The sequence below is a fragment of the Penicillium citrinum genome, assembly GCF_028827155.1.
Source record: "Penicillium citrinum strain IBT 23319 chromosome Unknown utg000001l:1.0-4955037.0:1.0-4956770.0, whole genome shotgun sequence".
NCBI lineage: Eukaryota > Fungi > Ascomycota > Eurotiomycetes > Eurotiales > Aspergillaceae > Penicillium > Penicillium citrinum.
This window is the reverse complement of record NW_026622686.1, coordinates 699,821-726,057: the sequence shown is the minus strand read 5'-3', so window position 1 is coordinate 726,057 and position 26,237 is coordinate 699,821. Positions and strand designations below refer to the sequence as shown.

The following is a 26,237-nucleotide window of genomic DNA, read 5'->3' as shown; positions in this document are numbered from 1 at the left end:
TCTCTTCCATGCCCATTGAGCACTCGACCTACTTGTTTTCTTCTTTTTGTATTCCTATTCCTCGGCATCGTTGATTCTATTTTCCTTGTCTGCAACATACCTACATCTACAGCCATGGCGATTGCTTTGGCCGAGGCGGACAAGTATGAGATCTTGGAGAAGATTGGTATGCTTAAGTTCGCCCTGAAACCATGTGTTTGTTCTATGATCTTAACAATATCTTACTATAGGATGCGGTTCCTTCGGGATCATTCGCAAGGTGAAGCGAAAGACAGATGGATTCGTGAGTGTCTTTCATCCAATCGATGATGCAATTGCTGGGATGACACTAACATCGACATAGATCCTCTGCCGTAAAGAGATCAACTACATCAAGATGTCTCAAAAAGAGCGAGAGCAACTTACAGCCGAGTTCAATATCTTAAGCTCCCTTCGACACCCGAACATCGTCGCCTACTACCATCGTGAACACCTCAAGGCGAGCCAGGACCTATACCTTTACATGGAATACTGCGGCGGAGGAGATCTTAGCATGGTGATCAAGAATCTCAAAAAGGTCAACAAATACGCGGAGGAGGAGTTCGTTTGGCGCATTCTCTCGCAACTCGTGACCGCCCTTTTCCGCTGCCATTACGGCCATGATCCCGCAGAGGTGGGATCTAATATTCTGGGAGCCCAGGCTAAGCCTTCCGGCTTGAAAGGGAAACAGGGGCAAGTGACTATTCTTCACCGTGACTTGAAGCCAGAGAATATTTTCCTTGGAAGTGACAACACGGTCAAGCTGGGTGACTTCGGCTTGTCCAAGCAGATGCAATCCCATGACTTTGCCTCCACCTATGTCGGCACTCCCTTCTATATGTCACCGGAGATCTGCGCTGCCGAAAAGTATACCCTTCGTTCCGATATCTGGGCTGTTGGATGTATCATGTATGAGTTGTGCGCGAAAGAGCCTCCTTTCAACGCCCGAACCCACATCCAACTTGTGCAGAAGATTCGCGAGGGAAAATTCAACCCCTTGCCCGATTACTATTCTCCTGAGTTGAAGAATGTTATTGGAAGCTGTCTACGCGTTAATCCTGATCACCGCCCTGATACAGCCGCCTTGATCAACCTTCCGGTTATCCGCATTATGCGCAAGGAAAAGGAGGTCGTTGATCTTGGCAAAATTCTCCGGAGGCGCGAGGAGGTTGCTGTGCAGAAGGTCCGCGAGATGGAACAAACTTTGGCTAAAATGGAGAAGGAAAAGCAACAATTGAAGGCCGAAGTTGAGAGCACCGTCCGAAGAGAGTGGGAGGTAAAGGCTCGGTTGGAGATCGACAGACAAGTACAAAACGAATTGGATCGTCTTCGTAAGCGATTCGAAGGAGAAGTGCAAGAACGCGTGGCTATTGAAGTAGAAAAAGAGAAGGAGAAGCAGCAACCAAGGCACGCCAATTCTCGCGAAGAGGCTTTCCGAGCAAGTCTTCGTCGTTCAGGCTCTCGTGCATCATCTCGGACCAACAGCCAGACATCACGCTCCTCCGCCAACGATGACTCCAGTACCCCTTCCAGCACTGATATCAGTCAGCTTTCGCTGGAATCACCCACTTCCAACACCAAGAAGCAAAAGCGAGAAGCGCGGACTCCATTCTGCCGCTCAAAAACGACTGTGGTTGACTCTCCCCAGGATGTCCAAATGGCTGAACCTTCTCCTATCTCCATTGCTTCGCTTTCCTTGTCGCCGCGCCGTACCTCCGCGACTGCAGGCTCGCGAAACATTTTCGCAGAGGCCGAACGCCAAAAAGCCAAATGGGAGCCAACCCTAGCATACTCGGACGATGAAGACGATACCCCCGACCTACCTTCGCCTACTCGTCCCAAGGTCAAACCCGATCCATTCAAGGCTCCCCCACGTCCACTCCTTCGTCAAAACACGGCTTCTCTCGTCCAAAAGCTCAATACCCAACCACCTCTATTCCCTTCGAATGGATCTCGCTTACCTCAATCGACTTCTGTCTCTCCCACTCGCTCAGAAGACCGCAACGTCATGAGCGATAGCCGTTCTAGGTCACCTCACCGACGTCTATCTAAGATCCCATCATCTGCCAACCTTGCCGCGGACGCCGGTTCTCCGACGCGCAAATCTGGCAAGCAATCACCCTCCAAGGTCAACGCTGGTGGCGACGAGATGTATAAAGCTGTCATGCAGCGCAATATGGGTGGCCGAACCCTGGTAGAACTTGCACAGGCCCGTGCTGGTGGCCGTCCCATGGACGAGGTGAAGCGATGCGCCAGTGACTCTCGTGCAACTGCGCCAGGCCTCAAATGTTCCGAGCGTGAACCGCCTGCTATTTGGGACCCTGAGTGTGATGAGATGCCCAGTCCCTTTTTGGCTCGAGGCAAGAAGGTCATCCGCAACCTGCGGTAGACTTTTATTTTGATTTTCGACTTTTCTTGTCATTCCCCGATCATGTCGAAGCGGATTCATTTTGACCATCTTTCGGTGTAATGGCGTTGACGGTGATGGTCCCCCTGGGCTTAAAGATATTTGCTCTTTTTGTTTTCTCTCATTCTTGCGCATACCTTTCTGTTATGTCACGGTGTTGGGGCTGGTATTTTCTTATTTGAAACTGCATACAACTTCTCGTTGTTTGGCTCTACCTGCTTTTGCTGGCTACTGACTCGACTGACTACTTTATCTTCCCTTTGTTACGCTGAAATGTCCCCCAGATCCCTGCTTCTTCTTTTTTTTTAATCAATCCCCGGAAGAGGAGTTTCGTGTACAATTTATGATACATCAGTTTTTTTTTTTTTTAACTCTGGTGTCGGTTTTACTTTGTGGTTCTGGTCTTTTTTTTTCTTTCTTATTTTCACTTGCATGAAGCCCGTATCTTGGGCTTCCAATGCGACATGGTTTCTTTTCCTTCGTGGCGCACAGAGAATTTCTCCGCTGCCTTGCATTTCGCGGCGTATCTTTGATATGTGTCTGGCTTTTTCTTTTGAATTCTGTCTCTCTTTTGGATACCTCTTTCGCCGTCGTTCTCTTATTATCGACCGGTTTTTTTTCGGTGTTTGGGGTGTGGATATGGGGGCGTTTCTAGGCTGGCACTCGCCTTTGTTCTAGGTGTAGGTACATACAATTCCCGAACACGATTGTTCATTTCAAGATCTTCTTCCATTTTTGAGGTATCATAATATACTGTATCCATTTTGTAGATCTTTTGGTCTGCTTCCTTTTACCCTGCTTTGTCATCTTTTGGTTACCAGGGCATCAGACCGACTTCTTGGAGAAACACACTCGTCGCACGCATTCATTTCAAACCCTCAGACCCTTTTGTTTTTTCTTTCTTTTTTTGTTTGCGATTACATTTTCCGGATGACATATCTCAGATCTAAAGTGTTCCAACAGGAGCCATTGGTAAATAACACATTCCTGAAATTCCCACAGTCCAGCCACTCACCGATATTTCAGGATCCATCTGAGGCGAAATGGAAACGACTAGTCAAGACTACATACCTTGATCCAAATGGAGTCAAGAGAACCTGGGAATCTGCGGAACGAGTGGTAAATTTTTCATTCAATTTGCGATATTCCCAGTTTCTAGGGGGTGAAGCTCGATACTTACTCTAGTATAGACAAGACCGGCCGATTCATCAGTCGATGGCGTTGGGATTATTGCCATTCTGGATAAACCAGGAGGTCAAGAGATCCTTCTTCAAAAGCAATATCGTCCACCACTCAATCGAGTTGTCATTGAGACGCCGGCGGGCATGATTGATGCAGGCGAAACGATTCAGCAATGCGCGGAACGTGAGCTTAGAGAGGAGACTGGGTATTTTGGCGTTGCGGTCAAAACGAGCTTCATTATGTTCAATGGTCTGTTTGATCTTCCCTTTTTTATTGCCGTTGGATTGATATTGCGATGAACATTGCTACCTTTGTATTTTCCAATTCTGTTTTGAACCGAGAACTGATCTCCTATAGACCCGGGCTTTTGCAACACCAATTTCAACCTTGTTCATGTCAAGATTGATATGAGTTTGCCGGAAAATCAGCATCCAATGCCTGACCTCGAGGAAGATGAGTTTATTGACTCTTTTACTCTTCCCTTATCGTCTCTTTACGATGGGTTGCGGAAGCTCGAGGCTGAGGGGTATGCGATTGATGCGCGAGTCGGGTCTATCGCGCAGGGTATTGAGATGGCTAAAAATTTGGAATTTGATTAAGTCACAAGCTTACTTGGAGTTATTCAGCCTGTGCTCCAAGGCCTAATTTATTGATCGTTCGGGTTATTTCTACATCGTGGTATGAATGCGGGATCTATAGCAACGTTTAGACTAATTTTTTTTTCACTGCCCAGTTGGCATCTAAAAGGCTGCGCTTTTGTATTCATTTCTATTTCTGGTATATTAGTCGGAATTTCAGTGGTCGTTTATCAGTAGCTACTACTGAAGGGCCGTTCTCAACATCTGAGTTGCAAGACATTCCTGGCTGGACCGCAATTAAATATCCACGTCTGTGAATACTAAAACAGGCATATATAACTTCCATCACGGATGACAGAGAAGCAGAACACTAGACTACTGAATGGGTTGTTTCTCATGTCTCATTATTGTTATATTAAGAATTAAGTATAGTTCTTATCTAGTTTATCTAGTCATTATACAGACACAAAGGTCTAATCGACGCCAAATCGTAAGCTGCTGCTAGTTCTCGGACTCGAGATACTGCGGAAATCGTAAGGAGCCAATTTATGTCCTCCATCTTCGCTAATCACAGATCTCAATCCATGATCAAAGTTAACAACACATTGAATGGCACATGTCAGGCTCAATGCCGTGAAAATCACAGCTGTAATTGAGAAAAGTAGCATTTTATCTTTGCCTGCTGTATCAGCTCTCCATCCATCACCATAAAGAGTGATGATTCGGCTCAGGAAGTAGGCGATCAATGCGAGGTAACAAATCTATGTGAGAGTCAATAAAACGGTCTCACTTTTACCGAGAATAAGCTGCCTGGGAAGATGTAAACTCACGATGATTCCGATCATTGCCCACTTCCATTCTTTCCGAACAAACCAAATACCAAGAACCATGACAAAAAACACGACCGGTATCAAAGCCATGGTAAGTGAGTACTCTGGCTCCTCGAAATGAACATCAATGAGATTATATTGGATAATGAAACCAATAGAGAAGAAGAAGTTGAGCTTTGTCAAAACGAGGTATATCTGAATCAATGAGCATCAAAATTCTTGCAAAAGATAATCTCTTCAGATCTCAAAAGGGTTTTCAAATTCACTTACCTCGTAAGCCAGATATTTGATTTTAATAGCCGAGTCACCATGAATCCGTCGATAAATAACCCATTTATACTCTGAATGCACCTTATATGCAAAGTACCAAGTGGGTAGGATGCAAATGCCCAAGATAAGATTCGCTGCCAGCTCTGCAGGCTGAACATACGCCCAAAAGTCACGGTTTGTATGGACGAGAGTCTCCTTATGATTATCGCGATTCTGTGGTAAAGTAATAGATGTTTGCAGTAATTCACGGTATTGCATGGCTGCAAATGCGAGAATCAGACAATTGCTGATACAGATCGCCAGTAGGAGAATGTTATTTCTAGAATGGATTGCGTCCAGGGCTAGAAGTCCCGCGTAGAAACAGGCAAATATCAAGATAGCGATATCGATGGGCACCGTGAATGAAATTGTAATCTGTGTCACGGTAGATTTAACCCATATCTGCCATTGTGTTAAGATGTAACTGGGCAAGTGGGTTAGATTCTGTCGTATATCGGATGCCAGCCCTAGCGTGATCTTCTAGGCTGGTTTCTCTATGCTTGATATCGTTGTTCAATACTCACATTTGCAGTGCCAGAATTACAACAGCCTGTATACCCATAACCCCCGCAAATCCCCATTCATTTTTCGAGAACCGATTTGACATTTTCTCACTATCGCCTCTCTTGAAGCAGACTGGCTTGAAGTGGGTTGGGATTGCAATGGCAATCGTTAGGCTTGGAGCAAAAAGACTACGCAACGGTCCCTGAAATCTTCTAAACTTTTAAATCAAGGCCCCGAAATTCAGGTTTTAACGAAGTAAAACATTCTAACCAGATTTTCGGTGACCCCACATAAATTCGTCTATAAAAGGAAGAAGATCCGGTGGTGAACCACTCACTGGCAGTGTTCACGTACCGCAAAATTGGCAATTCTCCACTTTGGACCCTTTGTTCAGCTCCCATCGAATTTTGCCCTGAAGGGATTTTCCTTAGCTCCTTGGCTTCCATAACTATGCGGACTAGCTTGAATATATAGAAACTATTCTGGGATGTGATTTTTTTTTTCCTTTTATTTGTCTCTCGTATTCCGCACTGACTGACAATTCACGACGTATATATACTGTCCTCAGTACGATGATAACGTGTACCAGGCATTTTGTAAACTTGAGAACTACAGCACTCAATTAACACGGTGGAATTTGAATGGACCAATTCAATCACCAGTGCGTAGAACGTAAAATACTTTCCCATGAATGAAGAACCATTTATGTATATGGATGTACTCAAGTGTCTCTCCTAGTTCGCGGGGTGAAGTACACTGGCTCCGTAAAAGGGATGCCGATCCTCAACGTCTTTACGGAGTCATTGCATCGGGTAACCGGGTCTCGCTGTGGAGCAACATGCAGCCTTCGAATGAACCAATGGTTTCTGATTTTATAGGCGTTACTATTATACATACTGTATGTCACAAGTGGCTGTGTAAGGCTGCGAGGCGGTGCAGGCAGCTATGCTTCTTCATCGGAGACTTCCTCAATCTGAACGGTGCGCATCTCGCGATTAAATCGTGCCTCTTCTTCCTCCAAGGACCTTTGCTCTTCTGTGGATGGCTGTTGGGCCTCGGAATGTGAAGTCCCGACGCTGGCCTGATAACCGGCCTTCTCCAATTTATCCATTTCCTCTGGTTCGAGGAGCTTCCCTTGTCCCTTGATGGAATCTTGCTTCATCCGAACCGCCGCCGGAATGAATTTGTTCACAGCCTCTTGTCGCAAATTCCGAATCTCAGGTTGAGCTTCGTAGACAGTCTTAGACTCAACCACCGGGGGCTTAGAAGGCAGTGAGTGCGGTCCCCGACGTTCCGAGTGATCGTCTGGACCGCGTTTCCTCTGCGGTCGTGGGATTGGTGGTGGTGTATCTCGAGGCATCGGTATCCTGCGCACATCCTCGTCCGTCTCACTGCTATCACTCTCCTGATATCGTCGGAATTCAGAGTCGCGTCTCCGCTTTCCAAGAACTGCGTCGCCACCCTCCCGTCTGTGGCCACCTCCGCCATGGAATTTGGGGGCCTTGTCTCCGAGAGCTTCGCGAGCTTTCAAAACCGCCCGAAGGTCTTTTTCTAATGCCTCAAGGATCTCCTTATCACGAGGTCGTAATTTTTGACCCGACTCTTCCATAGACTTGAGATCATTAATTTGTCGCTCGATTCGCTCGGGGTTTCGACGAGCCAATTTTTCATTGCGGCGAGCCAGCGCCTCTGCCTTGCCTTTCTTCAGGCTCTTCTGCTTATCCTGTTTCCGTTGCGCAGCGGCAGGGTTGAAGGATCGTTCCTTATCTTTGGCCATGATTATGATAGTGAAGTGTTATCGGGTAGGGTTGGGGTAAATCGTCCGAAAGTCTCGTGAGGTCTCGCAGATCGGAGTTAGGGCTGGGGAAGCACGAATTGTCGAATCAAACGTAATGGCGTCGTTAGCCCCGTCCAAATTCTCTTCTTCCAAGTCTTAAGCCAAGGAAGTGGGCGCGTCTCGAACGGCGACTTTCTCTCACGTGCGAAATTAAAAAAAAAATGAAAAAAATTGTCAAGGAAATAGAAAGATGAAGGACGCGGGTGAGCCCAAAGACCCGATAGTCAGGGATTGGTAGAAGCGGGGATTCAATGACGGGCGAGACTTTCGCGGATGCAAGAGAGTGCAGCAAGGCGTGACCAAAGCGCGCGCAGTGGCTCCCAATCCCCTCTTAGAGCAGTTTTCCAGTCGGGCCGTCAGGTTGGAAGGGCCCGCAGAAGCGGAGCAATGAGCGGCAGTCTGGAGGCGATTAGAGGTTGTAGGGGTGGAGAGGCGCGTCTGTGAGCTGCAGAGAGTGTGTTCAGCCTCACTTCGGGCAGAAGTAATGTTAAAGGAGGATGGAGGTGGAGGTGGAAGTTGACGGTTGAGAGTAGAAGGTAGATGATGTCGTGAGTGTTGGAGGAAGTTGGATGAAGTGGGGAGAGTCGCAGGCGGAAGACCAGCCTTGCTCTTCAAGTATACAACTACAATGAACCAGCTCTCTAATAGTTAATGGTGTCTCAATATGTATAAGAGTAGACTATAATTAATACTGAATATTTGGAATATAACATTATTTAACAGATAGTGGTTATATTATTTATCATACTGTATCTCAGTAACTATTGCATACTATTCGAGCACAACTACATATATATCACCGGTCGAGCTACTCCATACCAACAATGTACGGCACTCTATAGCCGCAACCGGTGCAGTCAACCAGTATTGTTAGTAACAATACTGATTGGCTAGTAGTGGGATTAGATGATTGTGAAGGTTCATTGCTTGGTTCATTATTCTGTCATAGACTTTTACATAATTTCAGTTAGAATACAAAGTAGCTACCCAAGTAGATACCAGAAGATCGGAGATACAGTATAACTTACATGGAAGTCTCGCCGTACCCAATGTACTATGTACAGTACAGTTGCACTCCTTCGTATATCAAATCACCTTCCCTCTTCACACCTTCACATCTTCATCCCTTCACCTCCAAATCCAGATTCCTTCCACACTGCTGCTTCTTCAATCCTCCACTGCCTGGGATTGTCGGTGTGAGACCTCTTTAATCCCCTCTCTTCCACCTCTCCTCCAACCTAACACGCTGCGACAAACGCCCGCGCTTCTCCAACCCCTCCCCTCCCCCCGTCCACCATGACCTTCGGTCCGCTTGCATTCACCTCCCTAATCGGCTCGTAGGAGCATGTCTCTGCCGGGACCAAATGTCCGTCTCAGCACAATCGATTCCCGATACCTCGCTTGGCCTCACCTCTTCCGAGATTCAGATCCTCCGACAACAACAACAGATTGCCCTACAAGGTGGTCATGGCAGCAATGGGGTTTCCAGAGGCAGGGGAACCGGGAGAACCAGCAACTCCAGTTCGCGCGCCACCAGCGCTGCCAGCAGTCAAGGTCGCTTGCTGTTGGACCCCATGAGTCTACGTGCGCTGTCTCATCAGCTCGACGGGCTTCAGGCTCAGATCCGCGGCCGAATCGAATATGTGCGTATATCAGCATCCCCTTCGCCTCCCGACTGGGCTTACGACTCAAACTCACTGTATCTTACTACGATACTTAATGAACCATGACCAACTGATGCTAATTACCCCATTCAGCTCGAAGAACAAATGCAGCTCTCCGTCCAAAACACCTACGACCGCGCCGGAAATGTCATCCGTAATGCCGATGCCGAAATCGCCCGCACTCGCTCAATCCTCGCCGCTATCGACGACTTGGATAATGAGTTGGCTAAGATCTCTCATATCAGAGATATAGTCAAATCTTTTCGTGGGCGTATCGAGACTCTCGACCATCGCATGGATCAGAGTTCTCGACGGCGGCGCTGACCGACTTTCTTCACGACAATCCTATCCTACATTAATCCCCAAATAGCTTCCAGCAGCGAGAGATTTAGCAGAATTGCTTCGAGACTACCATTGATTGTATCGTGACCATGTCCCCAATACGTGATCACTTCTCCGCCTCACCGAAATACCGTCTATCAACCTTCATCTACTCCCAACCCACTCACCACTCACCACTCACCACTCACCACTCACCACTTTATCATTATCTCATCCTCACCGCATCTCTCCGAGTCCGATCATACAAAAATCAAACTCGAAAACCACAAAAAAAGAATAAGCTTATATACAAGCACCGTCCTCGCGGACATGTCTCCTTGGGTTTGCACAATCTGAATTGTCGACAGTCAGATATAAGAACTGCACGCCTCGCGGCACGTTTGGGATCATTGGACATTGTATGTCATCCATCATCCCAAGGAATTGCAGTGATTTGTTTACCTCCTTTTCTTTTCTTCTCTATGGCCGATCTTACATCTACATCTTTTGAACGCCCTTACTCTCGTTTTCAAGGCCCGCCGCAGGCCCACAAGTTTAATGACGACCACGACGATGGATTTTTCTAATGGCTTGTTTTCTTCTCTTCCGATTCGAGCGCATAAACATGATCTGGTTTTGCTTTGCTTGTGATTTATGACTACACCTGTGGTTTCGATTCCCCTCTCTGCATGTTTTATGTATATTGGTTTAGTCTTTCTGTTTTCTTGGCCATGTCAATACCAAGATGATCACATATTCGCTTTCATGCCGATTCCTGGTAGTTTCCTCGGCTTGCGGAATATTACAACCTTCAAATTCATCCTGCTAGCATTGCCGAGGCCCGTCTCCTTCCAGACTGTAGATTCAGGAAGAGGGATGGATGTGCCCGCAGAGGCCTATTCAATGCACATGTCCATCCTTCTCTAACCGCCAGAGATTTTTCCCGTTCACACCAGATGGAGAACGGATGATTGGCCGAAAAAGGCCCGAACCCTGATGGGCGACCATATGACCACACCAGAGCAGTGCACGGCCCGGCATCACGGCTAATGCCACTTAAATTGCCGTATCGCTTTATTGTGGTAGTCTCCCAGGAGGATAATATGCCAAGGTTCATAGTTCCTGCATATTCACATGCGGGATAACAGCCTCCGCGGCACTACATAGATTCGACATGGCATTATGAGGCTCAAAGTCTGCTGATTTGAGGATTTGGAATTCAAGAACCTCTATTTTGAGTCTCTGCCTTTGCCTGTTCTTGTGCCTGTGCCTGGGTCTGCCTTTGAATAAGTTGCCGACGTTCCAAGAGTTTCTGGCTTCTGCGTCCAGTTTCGGGAAATCGCTTCTCGGTTCCGCAAACTAAGCAGCGTATGACCATCACATCGGCCCAGGGCTTCTTGCGTCCTCGACTGGCATTTTGCGTTTCAATGGTGCAGGTTGTCCCAGATGAAAGGGGGGGTTTCACAACGCTTGCAGAATGACCGTTTGGTTTGTATTGGTAGACGTGTCAATGTTTTGAGGGATATGCCGTACATTTGAGAGATGTAGACTCTGGAAAGATTTGATGATGGAGCTTGGATTGTTCGTGGAGTCCGAGTTCCAACTTCAGTCTTAGCATTCTCTTTCGTAGATGTATAGTCTGCATTTCTAGACATCTGAGACGTTTCGTCCGTTTCAGAAACTTCATCGATATTTTTTCCAGTGGTTTTTGCAGCCTGCAGATAATTCGCGGCCTTCTCTAAGAACCCCATTCGGGCTTTGAGATGACTCTTGGCATTTTTACCTTCTTTCATCCCTTTCGCTTTCGCCATTGTGAGCCATACACTCCACAACCGTGGAATTTGAATGAATGAATGAATGATCATTCATGCATATCAAAGAATTAAGTCTTTCGCCAGCCTGATATCACGTGGATGCCCCATCCGGTCATACCACGTGACTCGCCGTCTTCGCATCCCTCGCCGCAACCCAGTCATCTCGCCCCCCCCCGTCGAACTTCGTCCTCCAACCTTTTCACCCAAAAGGACCGTCGCACATCGACAATTTATCTTTCTTTTTGTTCTCTGTTCCTAGTACCCCTACTTCCATCTTCTTTCCCTCCCATTCGAACTTTTCTTGTACGACAAGACGCGCACCGACCATCTTAACCTCAGCCTCATCCGATACGCCCATCAAAATGTCTCACGAGGAGGATCTCATCGACTACTCTGACGAAGAGCTTCAGACAACAGCGGCGCCCGCGACCACCGCTGCCCCCGCTGCTTCTAACGGAGATGCTGCTAAGGAGGGAGATCTGACTGTCTCTGGCGGTCGTCCCGACAAGAAGGGTAGCTACGTTGGTATCCACTCGACCGGTTTCCGCGACTTTCTGCTGAAGGGAGAACTTCTGCGCGCCATCACCGACTGCGGCTTCGAGCATCCATCGGAGGGTTAGTCTAACTTTTTTCCCACCTGCCTTCCTCCATCTTTTCAAGCTTCAACGTCCGTCCATCTCCGCGAGAATCATAAATCGGCCGGTATTGGCGAATTGGCCGCGTCCACAAATTTCTGCAGACGACATGAGGAGTATTTTTTTTCCCCGGGAAATGACACGTCTATACTGCCTCACATGGCCGAGTGAATGTTGCGTAATGGCACATGCACATCAAAATAGCCAAGTCACTGTCCAGCTCGGTCGTCATTACTTCCACGCATTGGCACTTCTTCCCTTGGCCTGGTCTGGCCTTGCCTGGCCTCCCTGTATCTCTGTCCCCCAACCTCTCTGGCTATTTGGTGCCAAGTGGAATGCAATGCGGCCTGAATTGTTGGTACTTCCCATCAATGGACCCCCCTCATGTCGTCTGTAGACAGACGTCCCAATACCGGAGTCTGGATTTGCGCTAGGCTGCCATCGGCAGTTGTGGTATGATCGATTCAAGGATCCTAGAAGATTACTTAGGTCTTTCGTGATGTTTGTCAATTGGTTTCGGGAGATGGACGGACATTTGCGACGCGAACTGTTTCTACTGCTTCATCTTGATCGAACACGAGTCTAACCACCGCTCCGCCTACCTACAGTCCAGCAAGTCTGCATCCCAACTGCCATCCTCAATGTCGACGTTCTTTGCCAGGCCAAGTCCGGTCTTGGTAAGACTGCGGTCTTCGTTTTGACCACTCTTCACCAACTGGAGCCCGTCGCTGGCGAGTGCCAAATCCTTGTGATGTGCCACACCCGTGAACTGGCCTACCAGATCAAGAACGAGTACGCTCGTTTCTCCAAGTATCTTCCTGACGTTAAGACCGCTGTGTTCTACGGTGGTACCCCCATTCAGAAGGACGTTGAGCTTCTCCAGAACAAGGAGACTCACCCTAACATTGTGGTCGCCACCCCCGGTCGTCTCAACGCCCTGGTTCGGGATAAGAAGCTGTCCCTTCGTAACGTCAAGGCTTTCGTTCTTGACGAGTGTGATAAGATGCTCGACCAGATTGGTAAGTTCTGAGGAAGCTTTCGACAAGTCAGCGTTCGCACTTTGCGTTTTCTAACAATCTTCTTTTTCCGCAGACATGCGCCGCGATGTCCAAGAAATCTTCCGTGCCACTCCTGCCGACAAGCAAGTGATGATGTTTTCCGCTACACTCTCCCAGGAGATTCGCCCCATTTGCAAGAAGTTCATGCGTAACCCCCTTGAGGTCTACGTCGACGACGATACCAAGCTTACCCTGCACGGTCTGCAGCAGTATTACATCAAGCTCAGCGAGCAGGAGAAGAACCGCAAGCTGAACGAGCTTCTGGACAACCTGGAGTTCAACCAGGTCATCATCTTTGTCAAGAGCACTCTGCGTGCTAACGAGCTCGACAAGCTTCTGCGCGAGTGCAACTTCCCAAGTATCGCTGTCCACTCTGGTGTCAGCCAGGAGGAACGGTAAGCCTTACACTCACCCCTCACCCGATCTCCTCTGGGCCCGACTAATCAAGAATATATAGTATCAAACGCTACAAGGAATTCAAGGAGTTCAACAAGCGTATCTGCGTTGCTACCGATGTGTTCGGACGTGGTATTGATATCGAGCGTATCAACTTGGCCATCAACTACGATCTTCCCGCCGATGCGGATTCCTACCTGCACCGCGTCGGTCGTGCCGGTCGTTTCGGTACCAAGGGTCTGTCCATCTCTTTCGTCAGCAATGAGGATGACGAGAAGGTCCTCAAGGACATCGAGAAGCGCTTCGAAGTCGCCCTCCCGTATGTACACAGACACCCATTCCGACTAGAACACAAGCTAACCAAAATCACAGTGAGTACCCCGAGGGTGGTGTCGACTCCACGACCTACATGGCTTAAAAGCTAGTTGATCCGAAGCTGTCAGCACTTCATTCTTGTTCTCTGTTTTGATATGGCGCAATAGCTAGGCTATGGATTTTTTAGGGCCGTAATGTGCGGACTCATGTATCGAGGAATCGAATGCTTTCCATTGTACTTTATTACATGCGTAGTCATGAACTGTGTAGTCCCTCCAAGTATAAACCCGAAGCTCTGTCTAAATTGTGAGGTCTAGGGTCTTCACCTGACATTCAAGCCACGGAGTACATAGTACATAAAACACGAAGAGATCAGCACAGGCGATCTGTTATTTCAGATTACCAGTGCACTAATTAGCGTAGCCAAGCCTTCAGTTTGGACTCTGTGGATCCGACGCTCGGATTCGTATCTGAATCAGGGTTCCAAGGTTGAGTGGAGTTGTCATTGAGTACACTGTACACTACAGTGTAATTATGTGGCATGTGTGCTTGCGAGATTGACAGTATTGATGAGTTCTAGTCTCTTCGGTGCCTAAGGGGTAGAATTGGGCAGCGCTTGCGAGGTTTATTTGCAGAGTATAAAGGTAAAGGACGTTGCGAACCACGAACCATGTATTACATACATAAGCACAACAAGGTGACCTTGATCTTGTATTTTCCATAGCTTCGTTTCATGCTAGGCAGGACAAGCAAGTGATATCCACGGGTATGGTACTAGTTCCTCCTCAGCTAGTCTTTTAGTTGGTTAGTAGCTGAATTATAATATACTGTGGACAGTAGATCCGGGAACGATTCCTTCCAATGAACCTCAACCTCAAAGCTACTGTATACGCGAGATTACCAGATCCCTCTTACATCCATAATATGGAGAGGAGAGCATTGCTTGCTTACTTTGATTCTGCTCCACCACGGGAACGCCGTTAAGTGTGATCAACGTGCAGAAATGAGACTTTTGAGCTGTCACTCCATTGAATATTTTGATAGGTTGATCGTGTGGTGATCGGCGGCGCAGCAGCCGGTATTTTCTTGACAATCTTTTCCTGTACTTCGTACTGTAATACTAGTTCTAGTCCTGATCCTGATCCTGACCCTGATTCCTTGATCCATTGATGTACAATATTGGCGTGAACTACAGAGTCCTTTGCACAGAAGATGTACGGAGGATGTACTTCGTAGCGGGTTAGGGTTTGGTGGTTTTTGATCGGCATTTTTTTTTTGGTGGCTGTGATTGTCTCGGTAGTAATTGAGAGTACGTGATCTTGGTTTATTGGTTAGTGGTAGACTAGTCATTTAGTATAAAGTATCTTTTTCTTTTTGACTGTACAGTAGGAAGAGTACCTATCAGGCTAATCTATCTGGTACAGATAACTATTTGGTACAGATAATCTGCGAGCGCAGATGTGTTCGCGACCGTGGATAAGAATACTCTAGACTAGAGATCAATACATAACTGTAGTAAATAAATTAATCAATCTAGCCTTCACATTCATCTGGACATGTACGGAGTACTTTATACAGCACTATCTTCGAGAATAACTAATTAGTACCTTTTACGATGGAATCTCCACTCTCAAACAAGGCACAGAGAAACTAACACGTCCAACTCTCTCTCGGACCTCGCCCCAACAACGCCTCCTGTCTCGCTTTAGCGTCGATGCGACCCGTTCAATTTGCTAGCTTTGCTTTGGGGGGGTGTTTGTCTCACAGAGCCCCTGTTCAGAATTTTCTTTTTCTTCTCCCGAGTGCATCCGGCGCCCTCCGCAGCCGCAGTGCCGTGGTGTGATGGACGGGTAGAGGAGAGCTGTGGGTGAGACAAGGCTAGTCTGTTCGAGATCGAGCTAGGATGATTTGATTGGATGCCCCTTTCTTGTAAACCAAGGGCAGTATGTATGTATGTACAGATGGAGTACTGTACCTGCTGTCCTGTACGGCTTGATCGAGGCTATCATTCTACATCGTAGAGTGTGTAGTACTTCATGTAACTAGAAAGGATCGTGTGCTATACAATACTCCGTATACAGACAAAGTACCTACTTTGTACATGCACGCGCTACAGCCTCCTGAATATCACGACAATCGTGAAGTCATGGTGCCCATCACTTCTTTGTCGAGCCGATCGAGTGATCTCATCGTGGCGAAGCAGATGTTTTCGTGTTTGAATATATACTGTACACAACTAAGTCGAGTAACTATATCAATGTACACATGATAGTGTAGATCGTGTTGTAAATAGAAGTTGCTATGATTACTGCGTTCGGAGATTACTGCAAACGTGGTTCCTGCGTACGTGTCGATAACAATGGCATGTACATTACACTCTATACACACTGTATTTCGTGTGTATAGAGTGTATTGTGTATTCTCGGAGAAAACCCACGGATTTAGGACTCCACTGGGAATGTGGTCCACTTGGTCTAGACTACTACTAACGAACTATACTATGTATACTTAGTACCATTTATTACTGGAGTAAAGATAAGACATCATCAATATAATTTATTTTATAGAATAGAGTTTTATGTACTGTACTCTGCTTATACTGTATATAGGATATCTCTGATAGTCTGTACTGATATACTGTATACTGTATGCTATACTGTACAGGGATGCTGTTTGCGGCACGTCGATCATGGCATGTACAACACCGCCTCCCCCTTCCTGCACATCCCTGCTCCTAGTCCGGAAAAAGAAAACAGCTGCATCTGCAGTGCATCTGTAGTACATAGTACATTACAAAAGCAGTTACTACAGTATGCATAGTATATCGTACAGTTAGGAGATAAAAGTACTGCAGTCATAACTCAGTGTACTATGTACGCGGAGGATGCGTGTGCAGTGGGGACTGACACGAGTCGTACGACCAGTACAGAATAAACAATGTATAGTAAACAATAATAACAGTATACATGAAGCTGTCTAATTCAATCTTGAATACTCGTACTGAGTACCACTGGAGAGTTATAGTGTATCTGTGAATAATAGTGCTATAATCATTCGTATTTAGTAGTATACTATATACTACATAGTGATCTTATGCAGATATAATACTACTATAGTGGTACAGGAGTACCCAGTAGGACCCTTCAACCAATCCTCTTCCAACAATCTCTACTATATATCATGATCTAGTGAAAATGTATCTTATACTCTGATATAATGAATATTCTGTATACTGTACACTCGGGGATAGTAGAATGCCGATCTAGTGGAGTCAGTGTGGCCCGAGCCAATTTGAAATAAAATTAACTAATTATAGCAAGCGTCTGTTCTATCATCTAGAGTGTTCATATTGATAGATTCTGTTATAAGAACTACATTTATCAGAGTACTCACAGACTTTTTTTGGTTGCTCTCTCTATTATACTGATATACTGAATCTCTATATGCTATACTATACTATACGTATACGGTATACTATACTGTATAGTACGATTGCGTGGAGGACTACGCGGCATCCCACTTCGACAATCATAGTATACTATGGTCATAATGATACCGTGTACATTAAGTATTATTTATTGTATTATATTATTATAAGAATACTATACTATAGACTATAGACTCTATCCTCATTCTATCTGCATCTGTATATACACAATTCCGAATGCAGTACTAAATACTTCCGGATTGAGACTGGCGGGGGATCCACGCCGTTAGAAACGGGGAAGTTCTGAGAAAGCAGGATTGTTTCGCTCGTTTTCTGCTTTCTGCTTTCTCCCCTTGGCTTTCTCATCTTCTCATCTTCTCAACTTCCTCATCTTTCCTTCTACACACACTCTCTCTTCCTCTCCTCCACTTGGACTTCATTGTTCATTTCCTTCGCTTTCCCCCCTTCTATTCGCCCTTCGCCCTCTCTCCCTCCCTACTCCCTCTCTTCCCTCTCTCATTCTCTCCCTCTCTCTCTCTCTCTCGCTCTCTTTTCTCGCCCTGCTTTGGTATATCCATCGAATTTCTCTCGGCCTCGCGCCAATTTCTTTTGAAGATTAGTTGGAATTGTGACTTGGTCCTTCCCCAACTTCGTCTTCTTTCCTTTTCGCACGATGGCGCCTCCTCCACGCTTGCGCATTTTGTCCGGTGAGTGTCCCAATAATTTCCCACCATCTCCCCTCGTCCATCCCCAATTTCTCTGAATTTCTCTTTTTTTCTCTCTCCTTTTTCACTTTTTCCCGCTCGCACAAGATGAGTCGTCAACTAAAACATGTTTGTACAGTCGGTGGAAACGCCATCTCGGCCTTCCTCTCCTGGAGATTACAGGCTACCACCTCCTGCGATGTCACTCTTGTCTGGAAATCCGGCTTTGAGGCCGTCTCCCAATATGGTGTTTCCTTCAAGTACGTCTGCCTCTGATCGCGAGAATCGCCCTCCAGTCGATCCTCCTGTTACTCACAATTTTCGCTTTTTGCCCTCTCACAGATCAAAAGCTTTCGGCAATGAACGTTTTAAACCCCGTCATGGTATGATTTCGCCCTCCCTTGGAAGTCTCTTCCGATCGATGCCCATTTCCGCGTTCGGGCACAAATGAGAATTCTAACCCTTTTTTTCTTTCGCAGTCGTTCGAGCCCCCGAAGAAGCCTCCTCCCGAGAAAGCGTCTACGACTATGTTATTCTCTGTGTGAAAGCTCTTCCGGACGTCTACGATCTAGCCTCCGTGATTGAATCTGTCGTCACCCCCCAACACACTTGTATCCTCGTCAACACCACAAATACTCTTGGAATCGAGTCCCATATAGAGCAAAGATACCCGACAAATGTCGTCCTCTCACTGGTTTCCAACGTCGAAATTACCCAAACTGGTCCCGCCGAGTTTGAACACCTCAATTCTAGCGAAATTCACGTGGGCGCAACCAGCAAGAAATCCTCCATTCCGACCTCTATACAGAATGACATGGCCGCGGCACTGGCTATGACGCTGAATACTGGTCAGGTCGATTGTAAGGTGTCACCAAATATTAGACAGGAGCAATTCGAGCGGATGATCGGGTAAGTCGCGTTCTTTATCTCTCTCTCAGACTATTGATGTGATGTGCTGACTCTGAAACACAAAAGACCGATCGCATTTCACCCGGCCAGTGTGGCATTCGATTGTTCGAATCCCACACAACTCCTGGAGAAAACCGGCGTTCGTCAATTAGTCACAGGGATTCTAGACGAACTCCTGGCTTTAGCCGCCTCCCATGGCTGTGATTTCCCTAGCGATTTCCGTGAGAAGACGATCGAAAGGATGACCACTTCCGATGCCCCCAGCACAATGTTCCAGGATTTCCAAGCGAGGCGCCCGATGGAAATCGAGAACTTCCTAGGATCTCCCATTAAACTGGCCACCGAGGCCGATTCATCCGTGCCCCGGATTGAGGCTTTGTACGCAATGCTCCACCACATCAATATCGTGAACCAGACCAAGCCTCGTCATGGGGACTCTCCCCCTGCGTCAATTATGGGCCAACCTCCTCCCCGCATGTCTTCTGTACCCCCGCAAGGTACCGGTCCAAGACCCCCGCTTAATGCTAATGGCGCGATGCGAGCGAGTCGGACACATTCAAGCATGGGAATTCCACCGGGCGCGCGACGAGGCCCGCCGCCAGGCATGATGCGTCCTCCACCTGGCGGTCCGATGCTCCCTCCAGGCAGTCGTGTTCCCCGTGATCCATCGTTGGAGGGTCTCGAGGAATTTAGTCACTTGGTACATTACGATGATATGATGGAAGGCGGATCGCCACGTCCAAATGGCAATGGTCATCCAGATGGTGGTGCTGATTTGGCTATTCGAGAGCGTGAACTTGCCCTTCGCCAACGGGAACTACACCTTCGGGAACAAGAGATGAGCATGCGACGTGGCCCTGGCCCTGGTCCTGGACGCCGTGGTCCCCCACCTCCTCGAGCGCCCGCTTCAGTATTCGATGAGGAGGACGAGGATTATTTCGACCCCATGGACACCATGGCGATTCCCCATATCGACCCTGATCAAGTGGACATGATGAGTATGACTTCGCGCCGCCGTAAAGGCCCCAGCAACAGCCAATTCCGCAAGAACCCCGAGATGGCCGCTGGCGGCCCTCCGATGCCTGCGAGCCGACCGTCATCATCAGCATTCGGCCGTTATTTTGGTCGCAAGCGCGCAAGCGATCGAGCGATGGCGGACATTCCCGGACTCCACGATTCGCTTATGGACAACCCAATGTTGAGCTACTCGTCGAACAGATACGGTGCCGTCGACCGGAACCAACTTCACGCCGACTCACGAGCGAACTCAATGACCGCCAGCCAAATGGGAGACTTCCCCCCCTCGCCCTTACCCCCAGAGCCGGCGTAACAGCCAGTCCCCCGGCGGACCGTTCCCTGGAGGACCTCCCGGACCTCCTGGCCCCGGTGGCCCTGGCGGTCCTCGAATGGGTCGCCCACCCACCCATGACCAAAATCTTGGACCCCCTGGTGGACCTCCCTATAACGGCCATCCGTCGCCGCCTGGAAATATGCGGACACCGGTTCCCCGGCATCCGTCAGGACAAGGCCCGGTTGGACCGCAACAGCTTGAGCAACACTACGGGGTGAGCAACTCCTTCCCTGCAAAGGGTCCCCCCCAAGAATAAAAGTCTGACCGGAAGTGCGAGTGCCAGCGCGGAGAGTGGTGATAGCGGGGCCAGTGCCAATATTGATTCCGAGGTATCAGCTCACAGCAGCCAGGCCAGCTTAGGAGACCAGCATAACATCACAGCACCAGCTGTGCATTAAAAATCTCGATTCAAAACCGATCGAGTCGAATCGCATCGAATCGATGACCGACTGAACAGTCACCTTTGACGGCTATTTTCCTTCCCCCCCCTCCTTTTCCCTTTCTCATCTCACCTGGACGACCAATAAGCGCTTTATATCAACCACCTTCTCTCTCCCTTTTGTCATGTTTGGACTTTTGCATCGTTCCATTCCACGAGGATTATTGTCTTCTTCGGTTACCCTCCCGTGGAATGCGATATTCGGTTAATACTCTGCGGCTCGCTTTTACATATACATGAGGGACATAGGGGCTTCTATTGCTTATCTGCTGTTTTTTTTTCCTCTTTTGGTTTCTCAATTTCGGAGTGGTTGGGATATGGGTTCTGCTTTCTTCTTTGTTCCGCCTTTTACCACTGCATTGATACTCATCTTGTCCTTTGACATGTCGATTGTTTTACCAAGGTCCTTTTGAGCATGCTTAGACTGGAAATCATCTTCCGACGGAGTACAGCACAGCGTCGCTCTGTCTCACCCGGCTACTCGTCTATAAACAAAAGGAAAACCTCTCACCCAGTCGCGACTACACCCTCGAACGTTCACCTCCCTGCATGACTGTACACTACCGGCGCCTTCATTTCTCTTTTTCCTTGACTCTTTTCTGGGCTCGTATACGTCTGCGCTTTCATTGCTCTATTGTCCTCAATATCATCATCTGTGCCTCCTGTGGCACTTTCCTTCATTGTCTGATGTTATTTCCTTATTGCTTTTATCTGGTATCGTTCTTGGCGCATGATGAAAAGAGCAGGAGGCTCATTTATTCGAGGTCTTGAGTTTTGATTTGCTGGACTGGTTCGCGCTGGATGGGGAAATTAATGACAGCGATGTCGCTGCGTCTGGACAGTTTCGTATTCTCATGGTGCACGAATAGACTTTTTTTTTCACTTTATTCACATACTGTACCCAATTTAGAGCTGTAATAATCATTTGAATTCGTGTCCGATACATTTGTATTTGAACTCGTAATATCTCCCACTCTCCGCGGGGACATGAGGTAAATCACGTGACCATATAAACAATCCCACGGATCAACAATCAAACAATCTCCCAAGTTTCTCTTTGCCTACACATTCCCACAAACAGAAGCTCAAACCAGCAAGTCCGACATCAAAGTCAAATCGACGCCCATAAAAAAAAGCATAATGCCCCCACTAAACCCACACCGCCGAACAGACTCCCACCCATACCGCGCCTCCATCCTCCCCCAAACCCCGAACCCATACGGTACAAGCCAACCCACGTCCTTCGGAGGAAGCATTGCCAGTACCGGTGCCGGCACCGGTGTTAGCGTAGGCATGGGAGGAGGGGAGGTAGTTCCGCCTCAATGTCCGCCGCGAAACAGCGACAATACGCACACCTACATTCGCAACTCGCACAACTTAACGCTAATCTGGCGGATACGGAGAATCTACTTCGTATGACGGCTGTTCAGGCGGGCGATATGCGGTTTTTGGGTGGGTATGTTGGGGCTCTTTTTATGGGATCTGCAAAGGTTATTGGGGAGGAAGGTGTTAAGGGGCAAGCTGATGGTGAGGTTAAAGTTAAGAGGGAGAATGAAGATGAGGAGTGAGGAGTGATTTCTTTCGATTTCCAATGAAGGATTTATTGTGAAGAATTGGTGAGTAATGTTTTTTTTTTTCTTTTGAAATATTCTAGATACTGTATGAGCTAATCGGTCTACTAAGCTGTAGAGTACATAATCTACTCGACCACGAATCCACCACCCAAAATTATGGCCGGTTCATTGATGTTATGGTGTTCATAGCTGGACTAGTTAGTCACTGCGTGATTCTCGAGGGAGAAGTATGTGCTTGGTGATTGACTCACCTTAATGTTCCGACACCACCGGCTTCCAAAATCAATGATGTCTCTGTCAATGGTTTACCGGTCCATCGCATCGCGAATGCGCGGAGGATATGACCATGTGCGACGATAAGGATATCGCCCTTGGAATCTTTACCTTCGAGACAGGCTCGATGGTACTTATCTTTTATTTCGATGATAAGTTCGTCAAGGCGCTTGATGACGTCGGAAGGGGATCTTTGAATGATGATTAGTTATATTGATTCTTATCAATCGGATCAAGTAAAGATCCGAATGTATTTTATATAGATGGTCATGATCGTGTACATACTCTCCACCAGGACATCCGTCCGTCCAAATATTCCAAGCACCCTCGCCTTTCTCCTTTCTCAGTTCCGCAATCTGTTTACTGGTTAAACCCTCATAATCGCCATAATCCCATTCACGGACGGCTTCGGTGATTTCGACTTTTGCGTCTGTACGAATTGGTTCAGTTTCTTCGTCTTTACGTTGAGATGTCCATGGTAGACGTTCGCGACAGCCTAGTTCGAGGAGTTCGAGGGTTCGTTGGGCGCGGGCGCGTGGGGATACGTAGCTGGGGAATACTTAGTGGTTGATTCTTGGACGGAAGTTAAGGAGTGGTATGTGAGAGAGGGGGGAATGTACACATGAACGACGTTCTTTGGAACGATAAGTCTGTCATTACCGACAAGTGCTTTGCCGGTTGCTTTGATTCGTTTCTCGCCGTTTTCTGTGAGGGGTAGGTCTGTTGTACCTGTGTGTCTACCATTCAGGGACCATTCTGTTTCGCCGTGGCGGACGATGAAGCAACGTGGTGCCATTGTGCGAAATTCGACTGAAGGGTAACCTGGGGGATGTAGGAGGAAGCGAAGAACAAGAATTGTGGAATGAACGAGATTCAACAGGAAAAAGACTCGTCTAACGTCATCGTGGTGGATAAGCTTATCGGGTCTTGGCACTGGCGGGGTGGAGTGGGGGGTGGAATCACATAGTACGGATTTACAAGTACATAGTACAGTATCTGCAATTGATTTCATCTCGACCAGTGAAAATAACAGCAATTGATTAGATGATCACTCATACTAAACTATAAAGCAAATAGGAATTGAACATTAAATCGAACCGAGGGTCCTTGTGACTGGTACTAACACTGCACCTCGAAGCTTTTGATATGCTTGTGCTTCTTGGACTCAGCACAAACATTCTTAGAATTTGCCTCGAGAGTCGCGACATCATCCTTTTTCGAACACTGGCTATCTTTATAGAATGTCACTTTGCAGTGAGAATTGACGTCCACTTTCATATATGCTTGGGCTCCTCCCTTGGGAAGATTATCTGTTTTGCATCCGCTGGTTCCACTACCTGCGAGACTGATGGGCGCGTCATTGCAGTGTTTATCTTTGAAAATGTTGAAGTGCCAGTTGTATTTGGTATTTGGGTGACTTGATGGTTGGACTTGGGGTGGGGGTGCGGCGGTAGTCAATGCTGGTAGGGAGATGAAGGCTAGGGCAGCGAATAGTCCGAATTGAAGCTTCATTTTTGATTGTGATGAAAACTAGTCTGGAAATCTTTGTGGCTTAAGGGACGCTCTGTGACGATGCGGTTTGGTGTGCGGTCAACTCAATTGATGGAGGTACTTGTATGAGTGGAATTGGCGGGACAAAATGGAGGAGATTGGACTTTGTGTCGCTTTATAGTATGTATTTGTTTAGTCTCTCCACGCAATTTTTACGCATCTGTGACAGCTACGTTGTGCTATCGACCATGGGTACAGCTATTGATGGGCATACAGTCATGCCGTAGCATCCGCCCCATGATTGTCGGATAACGAAGAGACAAGCTGCAGGAATTGGGGAGCCCAGGAGTATCCTAGACAAGAATACTCCTGCATGAATGTTTTTTTTTTAAATCATCATTGAGACATTGAATTGTACATAGTGATATGTTTAGCCCGTTTGTTGGAGGGGTTTTAGTTTCAAATTGCGCGTAGAGCATCGATTGACGTAGCATTTGGGATACATCCCGAGGTCATCTTGACGCCATCAAGCACAGCAGAATTCAGCTATGGAGGGAGACAAATAACCGCCTGAGTAGTAACCTAGTTACCAGATTGAATCTAATATGAACTTGACAACTATATTTGTTATTTACATTGCTGCCGTGAAATCGACCTCACGAAAGAATCATTCCTACAATGAAGTAATATATTCCAGAACTCATGCACAGTTGCTGTTCGAAGAGGAAGCTAACGGTGCTAAGATTAAAAGTTCATTATCATAGGAGAATACTATTCTGTTTGAATCCTCAACTTGATCAAATATTGGAGCAGTCCTACTATCTGGTACTCGCCTAGTACTCTTCCAATGGTGTAGTCTAATATCGGAGACAGAGGAAATAGTTCATACAAACGGCACATCTATCAAGTTAAAATACACAGCGCTGACAAGCTAACGCCCTCGCGGGGCAAAATTCGCTTGACAATAGCGAAATGGGCTTAGGTTGACTTGGCATGCCAATCTATACCAACATGAGGGTATTTAAGATGGTATACCTGCGCCCTGAAAGAGAAACGCCCTCAAGCTCGGAATAGGAGTCGAAATACCGAGTCTCGAAATATCAAATCGCCACCGTATTTATCATCGAAATCAATGGACAGTGACATCAAGGGAGCTCTTAGTACGGGCACGACGTTGCCAAAAGCGGCATCTCAAAACAGGATTGATATTGTGAGCTCACTACTGGATAAAGGGGGAAAAGCAAGAAAAAAAAATTGGAGAAAAGAGTTCTTCGCTGAGGATAGCAAGCTCTGCTCCGCCTCCAGGATACCTATTCCAACAGAGTCAAGGAGTATAGGTATACTCCTTGACTCTATTCAAGGGATTCCACATCGTCGACTTTGAGTTTGTGAGATAGTATGATATTTACATTAACTACCAGTGGGTATATGAATAGACTAAGATACAAGCTCAATCCACGAAAGTGAGAAACAAAACCTTATTCAATTGGTTTCTCAACACTCGCTTTCTCAGCAAGAGCCTTGACCGATCTTTTCTCCTTCTCCGATCCATTTCGTCTCTGTGCTGTATCGCAAAACTCGAGATCTCCACATTCACAATCTCCTCCACGGAGCCATCGATATGTGATACTCCATCTTTTTTCACGAGGTCGAACAGTACCATCGGATAAAGTATCATTTTTGCGTTTCTTGATGCCATGCGTCCAATGTAACCGGGCATCCCCAGTCATCTGCATCATGCTCCGAGGATTCAAATCAACATCGATGCGAGTTTCCCCTCGACGGAACTGCATGATAGCCGGTGCGCCAAGTGAAAGCGCATAGAGTTGATCATATGGAGCGTGCGCATCCACATGTGGCGGAATCCCAGCACCTGGTGGATAATATTGAAGACAGACCTGGTCTGGTGGTCGATCTTCGGTGGTGGGAATAAGAGGTTGTAGCCATTCAGGAAATTCCTTATACGGAATCTCTGGATCTATATCGAATGTCTTATAGTCAAATGTATATCCGTAATGAAGGGATATCCTTCCAGGTCGATCAGGCCATTGTAGTTCGTTGGTAAAGAGTGAGATGAGTCTTTGCTCATGTTCCTCGCTCACGAAATCGTTTTCCCAGAAGATGCCTGACGGTTTGATGGGCAATTCGTTAAATTTAGGTCTTGACTTCATTTCTCGACTCTTTCAATTTGTGACTTGACA

At 47.1% G+C, this 26,237-nt stretch overlaps 13 protein-coding genes across 13 annotated transcripts; 7 read left to right on the top strand and 6 right to left on the bottom strand.

Annotated features, from left to right (window-relative positions):
• Positions 1–114: 114 nt before the first annotated feature.
• Positions 115–2,407, top strand: nimA (serine/threonine protein kinase nimA; the record flags this gene model as incomplete). Its single annotated transcript, XM_056639208.1, has 3 exons — positions 115–166; positions 231–283; positions 344–2,407. The coding sequence occupies 3 exons, from the start codon at positions 115–117 to the stop codon at positions 2,405–2,407; spliced, it is 2,169 nt and encodes a 722-aa protein (XP_056504965.1).
• A 948-nt stretch (positions 2,408–3,355) lies between these two features.
• Positions 3,356–4,206, top strand: N7469_000287 (ADP-ribose diphosphatase; the record flags this gene model as incomplete). The annotated part of the gene is made up of 3 exons (XM_056639207.1): positions 3,356–3,544; positions 3,616–3,856; positions 3,965–4,206. 3 exons carry the CDS (start codon positions 3,356–3,358, stop codon positions 4,204–4,206), a joined length of 672 nt encoding a protein of 223 aa, XP_056504964.1.
• A 452-nt stretch (positions 4,207–4,658) lies between these two features.
• On the bottom strand, positions 4,659–5,543 carry N7469_000286 (uncharacterized protein; the record flags this gene model as incomplete). The annotated part of the gene is made up of 3 exons (XM_056639206.1): positions 4,659–4,946; positions 5,016–5,210; positions 5,286–5,543. The coding sequence occupies 3 exons, from the start codon at positions 5,541–5,543 to the stop codon at positions 4,659–4,661; spliced, it is 741 nt and encodes a 246-aa protein (XP_056504963.1).
• Positions 5,544–6,771: 1,228 nt separating this feature from the next.
• N7469_000285 (WW domain binding protein 11) lies at positions 6,772–7,605 on the bottom strand (the record flags this gene model as incomplete). Its single annotated transcript, XM_056639205.1, has 1 exon — positions 6,772–7,605. The coding sequence occupies one exon, from the start codon at positions 7,603–7,605 to the stop codon at positions 6,772–6,774; it is 834 nt and encodes a 277-aa protein (XP_056504962.1).
• A 1,424-nt stretch (positions 7,606–9,029) lies between these two features.
• N7469_000284 (uncharacterized protein) lies at positions 9,030–9,653 on the top strand (the record flags this gene model as incomplete). Its single annotated transcript, XM_056639204.1, has 2 exons — positions 9,030–9,308; positions 9,423–9,653. 2 exons carry the CDS (start codon positions 9,030–9,032, stop codon positions 9,651–9,653), a joined length of 510 nt encoding a protein of 169 aa, XP_056504961.1.
• Positions 9,654–10,869: 1,216 nt separating this feature from the next.
• On the bottom strand, positions 10,870–11,461 carry N7469_000283 (ribonuclease P Rpr2/Rpp21/SNM1 subunit; the record flags this gene model as incomplete). The annotated part of the gene is given in 2 exon segments (XM_056639203.1): positions 10,870–11,119; positions 11,133–11,461. 2 exon segments carry the CDS (start codon positions 11,459–11,461, stop codon positions 10,870–10,872), a joined length of 579 nt encoding a protein of 192 aa, XP_056504960.1.
• A 365-nt stretch (positions 11,462–11,826) lies between these two features.
• N7469_000282 (ATP-dependent RNA helicase SUB2) lies at positions 11,827–13,971 on the top strand (the record flags this gene model as incomplete). The annotated part of the gene is made up of 5 exons (XM_056639202.1): positions 11,827–12,079; positions 12,708–13,118; positions 13,192–13,552; positions 13,615–13,872; positions 13,926–13,971. 5 exons carry the CDS (start codon positions 11,827–11,829, stop codon positions 13,969–13,971), a joined length of 1,329 nt encoding a protein of 442 aa, XP_056504959.1.
• Positions 13,972–17,968: 3,997 nt separating this feature from the next.
• Positions 17,969–20,238, top strand: N7469_000281 (ketopantoate reductase family protein; the record flags this gene model as incomplete). The annotated part of the gene is made up of 5 exons (XM_056639201.1): positions 17,969–18,002; positions 18,139–18,259; positions 18,342–18,382; positions 18,479–18,908; positions 18,975–20,238. 5 exons carry the CDS (start codon positions 17,969–17,971, stop codon positions 20,236–20,238), a joined length of 1,890 nt encoding a protein of 629 aa, XP_056504958.1.
• Positions 20,239–20,333: 95 nt separating this feature from the next.
• Positions 20,334–20,657, top strand: N7469_000280 (ApbA-domain-containing protein; the record flags this gene model as incomplete). Its single annotated transcript, XM_056639200.1, has 2 exons — positions 20,334–20,473; positions 20,543–20,657. The coding sequence occupies 2 exons, from the start codon at positions 20,334–20,336 to the stop codon at positions 20,655–20,657; spliced, it is 255 nt and encodes an 84-aa protein (XP_056504957.1).
• Positions 20,658–22,020: 1,363 nt separating this feature from the next.
• Positions 22,021–22,266, top strand: N7469_000279 (DASH complex subunit HSK3 family protein; the record flags this gene model as incomplete). Its single annotated transcript, XM_056639199.1, has 1 exon — positions 22,021–22,266. The coding sequence occupies one exon, from the start codon at positions 22,021–22,023 to the stop codon at positions 22,264–22,266; it is 246 nt and encodes an 81-aa protein (XP_056504956.1).
• Positions 22,267–22,397: 131 nt separating this feature from the next.
• On the bottom strand, positions 22,398–23,341 carry N7469_000278 (histidine phosphatase family protein; the record flags this gene model as incomplete). Its single annotated transcript, XM_056639198.1, has 4 exons — positions 22,398–22,461; positions 22,524–22,736; positions 22,831–23,094; positions 23,166–23,341. The coding sequence occupies 4 exons, from the start codon at positions 23,339–23,341 to the stop codon at positions 22,398–22,400; spliced, it is 717 nt and encodes a 238-aa protein (XP_056504955.1).
• A 323-nt stretch (positions 23,342–23,664) lies between these two features.
• N7469_000277 (uncharacterized protein) lies at positions 23,665–24,057 on the bottom strand (the record flags this gene model as incomplete). The annotated part of the gene is made up of 1 exon (XM_056639197.1): positions 23,665–24,057. The coding sequence occupies one exon, from the start codon at positions 24,055–24,057 to the stop codon at positions 23,665–23,667; it is 393 nt and encodes a 130-aa protein (XP_056504954.1).
• A 1,457-nt stretch (positions 24,058–25,514) lies between these two features.
• N7469_000276 (uncharacterized protein) lies at positions 25,515–26,207 on the bottom strand (the record flags this gene model as incomplete). The annotated part of the gene is made up of 1 exon (XM_056639196.1): positions 25,515–26,207. One exon carries the CDS (start codon positions 26,205–26,207, stop codon positions 25,515–25,517), a length of 693 nt encoding a protein of 230 aa, XP_056504953.1.
• Positions 26,208–26,237: the final 30 nt, after the last annotated feature.